The following is a 4761-nucleotide window of genomic DNA, read 5'->3' on the forward strand; positions in this document are numbered from 1 at the left end:
CTTGTTTTTAATTTATTGTAATTGATGTACTTTCTTTTTACTTTGTAAAAATTTTATTGATGTTTTTGTACTTTATATTTATTAAAGATTGAGTCTCAAAAATATAATGAGTAAAAAATGCTTGCTTAATTTAAATTGTGAATCTGTCTGTTAAGAAATGCATTAGGGGTAGGAGAAGCATAAGACATATTAATTGACAGACAGGAACTGCTGTCTCTGAGGTTGATACAAGTAATTTATTACTTTAGAAATGAATGCCACCTCCAGAATGTGCTTCATTAATTTCAAATTTAGTTTTAATTTCAAGCTGTTGCCCCTTGAGAAGAATAAGGTGGCAAATTATGTTTGAAGAGCAGATTTTTTTTTTTTTTGCTCCAAAGAAACACCACATTTTAACTATTTAATTTTACAAATAAATGTGCCCGTCTCGTTGCTGCATTTCTTGAAAGCCGAGAAAATATTTTAGATCAACACTTACTAATGCTTTTTATTTTTTTCTTTCCCTTTCCTCCTTCTCCCTCTGTTTCTTCTTTCTGTCCTGCTGTCCCACTCTCCCACCTGTTATCATGGCAGCCTATGTTTCAGATGAGCTCAAGGCTGCTGCACTAGTAGATGAAGACATAGACCCGGAAGAGAACACGGCAGATGGAGAGCCCTCGGCGAAATACATGTGTCCAGAGAAGGAACTCAGTAAGTCCTGCCCCAGTTACCAGAACTCCCCGGCGGCTGAGTTTTCCAGCCACGAAATGGACAGCGAGTCACACATCAGTGAGGCCAGTGACCGAATGGCTGACTTTGAGAGTGGTTCCATCAAGAATGAAGAGGAGACTAAGGAGGTCACTGTCCCACTGGAAGATACAACCGTGTCGGACAGCTTGGAGCAGATGAAAGCCGTGTACAACAACTTCCTCTCCAACTCCTACTGGTCCAACCTCAACCTCAACCTGCACCAGCCCTCCTCGGAGAAGAACAACGGCAGCAGCAGCAGCAGCAGCAGCAGCAGTAGCAGTTGCGGCAGCAGCAGCTTTGACTGGCACCAGAGTGCCATGGCCAAGACGCTGCAGCACGTGTCCCAGAGCCGCATGCTGCCGGAGCCCAGCCTGTTCAGCACCGTGCAGCTGTACCGGCAGAGCAGCAAGCTCTATGGCTCCATTTTCACGGGGGCCAGCAAGTTCCGCTGCAAGGACTGCAGTGCTGCCTACGACACGTTGGTGGAGTTGACGGTGCACATGAATGAAACGGGGCATTACCGCGATGACAACCATGAGACTGATAACAACAACCCCAAGCGGTGGTCTAAGCCCCGCAAACGTTCCTTGCTGGAAATGGAAGGGAAGGAAGATGCCCAGAAGGTATTAAAGTGCATGTACTGCGGCCACTCCTTTGAGTCCCTCCAGGACTTGAGTGTCCATATGATCAAAACAAAACACTACCAAAAAGTGCCTCTGAAGGAACCCGTCACCCCTGTTGCTGCCAAAATCATCCCTGCCACACGGAAGAAAGCGTTGCTAGAGCTGGAGCTCCCCAGTTCCCCAGATTCCACAGGTGGAACCCCCAAAGCCTCACTAGCAGACACGAACGATCCGCTGCAGAAGAACTCCAACCCTTACATTACACCAAATAACCGGTACGGTCACCAGAATGGGGCCAGCTATGCGTGGCACTTTGAGGCCCGGAAGTCCCAGATCCTAAAGTGCATGGAGTGTGGCAGCTCCCATGATACATTGCAGGAACTCACAGCCCACATGATGGTGACCGGCCACTTCATCAAGGTCACAAACTCGGCCATGAAGAAGGGGAAGCCCATCATGGAGACGCCCGTCACGCCCACCATCACAACCCTGCTTGATGAGAAGGTACAGTCTGTGCCCCTGGCAGCCACCACATTCACATCCCCCTCCAATACGCCTTCGAGCGTCTCCCCAAAACTGAACGTGGAGATCAAAAAGGAAGTGGACAAGGAGAAAGTAGTCATTGATGAAAAACCTAAGGAAAAGGAGAAGCCTGGAGAAGAGGAGGAGAAGTATGACATCTCTTCCAAATACCATTATTTGACTGAAAATGACTTAGAAGAGAGTCCCAAGGGAGGACTAGATATCCTGAAGTCCCTAGAAAACACAGTGACATCAGCAATCAACAAGGCCCAGAATGGCACTCCCAGCTGGGGGGGCTACCCCAGCATTCATGCCGCCTATCAACTCCCCAACATGATGAAGTTGTCTCTGGGCTCATCAGGGAAAAGCACACCCCTGAAACCCATGTTTGGTAACAGCGAGATTGTGTCTCCCACAAAAAGCCAGACGCTGGTCTCTCCACCCAGCAGCCAGACCTCACCCATGCCCAAGACAAACTTCCACGCCATGGAGGAGCTGGTGAAAAAAGTCACAGAGAAAGTTGCCAAAGTTGAGGAGAAGATGAAGGAGCCGGAGGGCAAGCTTTCTCCACCCAAGCGAGCCACGCCTTCCCCATGCAGCAGCGAAGTCAGTGAGCCCATCAAGATGGAGGCAGCCAGTGATGGGGGCTTCAAAAGCCAGGAAAGCAGCCCCAGCCCCCAGCGGGATGGGTGCAAGGAGGGGAGCCCACCAGCAGAGCCAATGGAGAATGGCAAGGAGCTGGTGAAGCCCATGACCAGTGGCCTGAGTAGCAGTACAGCCATTATCACTGACCACCCACCTGAACAGCCTTTTGTTAACCCTTTGAGTGCCCTCCAGTCAGTTATGAACATTCACCTGGGCAAGGCTGCCAAGCCCTCCCTGCCTGCCCTTGACCCCATGAGCATGCTTTTCAAGATGAGCAATAGCTTGGCTGAGAAGGCAGCCGTGGCCACTCCGCCGCCCCTCCAATCCAAGAAGGTAGACCACCTGGACCGCTATTTCTACCACGTCAACAACGACCAGCCCATAGACTTGACAAAAGGGAAGAGTGACAAAGGCTGCTCTTTGGGTTCAGTGCTTTTGTCACCCACGTCCACATCCCCAGCAACCTCCTCATCCACGGTGACAACAGCAAAGACATCTGCTGTGGTATCATTCATGTCAAACTCGCCGCTACGCGAGAATGCCTTGTCAGATATATCTGATATGCTGAAGAACTTGACAGAGAGCCACACGTCAAAATCCTCCACTCCTTCCAGCATCTCTGAAAAGTCTGACATTGATGGGGCCACTTTAGAGGAGGCTGAGGAGTCGACACCCGCACAGAAGAGAAAAGGCCGCCAGTCAAACTGGAACCCCCAGCACCTGCTGATCCTGCAGGCCCAGTTTGCCGCCAGCCTGCGGCAGACCTCTGAAGGGAAATACATCATGTCAGACCTGAGCCCACAGGAACGGATGCACATCTCGAGGTTCACAGGCCTCTCGATGACCACCATCAGCCACTGGCTGGCCAATGTGAAATACCAGCTTCGAAGGACAGGTGGAACAAAGTTCCTCAAAAACTTGGACACTGGTCACCCTGTGTTCTTTTGTAATGACTGTGCATCACAAATTAGGACTCCTTCCACATACATCAGTCATCTCGAGTCACACCTGGGCTTCCGCCTACGAGACTTGTCCAAACTGTCCACCGAACAGATTAACAATCAAATAGCACAAACCAAGTCGCCATCAGAAAAATTGGTGACGTCCTCCCCTGAGGAGGATCTGGGGACTTCCTATCAGTGCAAACTTTGTAATCGGACCTTTGCGAGCAAGCATGCGGTCAAACTTCACCTTAGCAAAACCCACGGGAAGTCACCGGAAGATCACCTTCTGTACGTGTCCGAGCTGGAGAAGCAGTAGCATTTGCTTTTGATTAAAAGGACTCTAACTTGCTTTGAGGGAAACTGTGGAAGGCACCTTCAGGCCCCTCCGTCTCGTTCTTGGCACATGTTCTTATTTTAACTGCAGAGAACCATCCTGGGCTGGACTGTTTTGTATAACTGTACAGTGTTTTAATAGAGGTGCATAATCAGCTGTTGTTACTGGTAAAATATGAAGGTTAAAATGCAGTGGTAAGTGTTTGGAACTTTGTGTAAATGGGATTTAGTTGTGAGCATCCCTCTGATGCTTCAAGCTGCATGCATTAACAGACAGTTTAATTAAGCATTTATAATGAAATTGGGCACACTTTTTCCATGTGACTCGAGTGTGCTAGCATTTCTCGCCCTTTCATCTTTAGCCCTCTGAGTACTTTGAAGCACTTTTGCATTAATTTGGTTATAAAATAAAATGAAATAATAATAATGTATGAAGCTCTGTTTTTTAAACTCCTTACCAGCTTAGTTATAATTAATAATATGAACCTCCATTTATGCAGGTCTGCAGGGGTATAACACGCCTTGAAATTTAAAAGAATATTATTTTCACATTGAAACATAGATGTATATATTGTATAGATTTCAGACTCTCTTATGAAAAATGTGATTGTGGTTTAATGACCTTTTTTCCTGCATTTATAGCAACAGTGTTTTATGTACCTGCTATGCTCTGGGCATAAGCTCTGCCTATGTATAGTGTATATTTCCTTTCTTTTCTTTTCTTTCTTTTTTTCTTTTTTTTTTTTTTTTAAGGTCTATGGTTATTTTTTTTTTAACAAGCAAACATTGTAAATTATACAGAAGATACCACAGATAGCATTTATAAAATATACAGAAACATTATCTGAAAGCAAAGTATGATGTTTGTTTTGCTATACAGTACATCTATATTGATAGAGGTTCCTGTTTAAATTATACATATTTATTAGCATCATATCATTTGTTTTGAGCGGGCTGAATAAACG

At 46.5% G+C, this 4761-nt stretch overlaps 1 protein-coding gene across 1 annotated transcript; it reads left to right on the forward strand.

The window, feature by feature from the left end:
* The first annotated feature begins 575 nt into the window (after positions 1-575).
* TSHZ3 (teashirt zinc finger homeobox 3) lies at positions 576-3779 on the forward strand. The gene has a single exon (XM_007946700.2). The coding sequence runs from the start codon at positions 669-671 to the stop codon at positions 3777-3779; it is 3111 nt and encodes a 1036-aa protein (XP_007944891.2). The 5' UTR covers positions 576-668.
* The last annotated feature ends 982 nt before the right edge of the window (positions 3780-4761 follow it).

Source organism: Orycteropus afer, unplaced genomic scaffold, assembly GCF_000298275.1.
Source record: "Orycteropus afer afer isolate SDZICR_OR568_19922 unplaced genomic scaffold, OryAfe1.0 scaffold00009, whole genome shotgun sequence".
Classification (NCBI taxonomy): Eukaryota; Metazoa; Chordata; class Mammalia; order Tubulidentata; family Orycteropodidae; genus Orycteropus; species Orycteropus afer.

Excerpts from the sequence above, each read along its gene's own strand:
- TSHZ3 (XM_007946700.2), top strand. The coding sequence starts at position 669 with ATGTGTCCAGAGAAGGAACTCAGTAAGTCCTGCCCCAGTTACCAGAAC.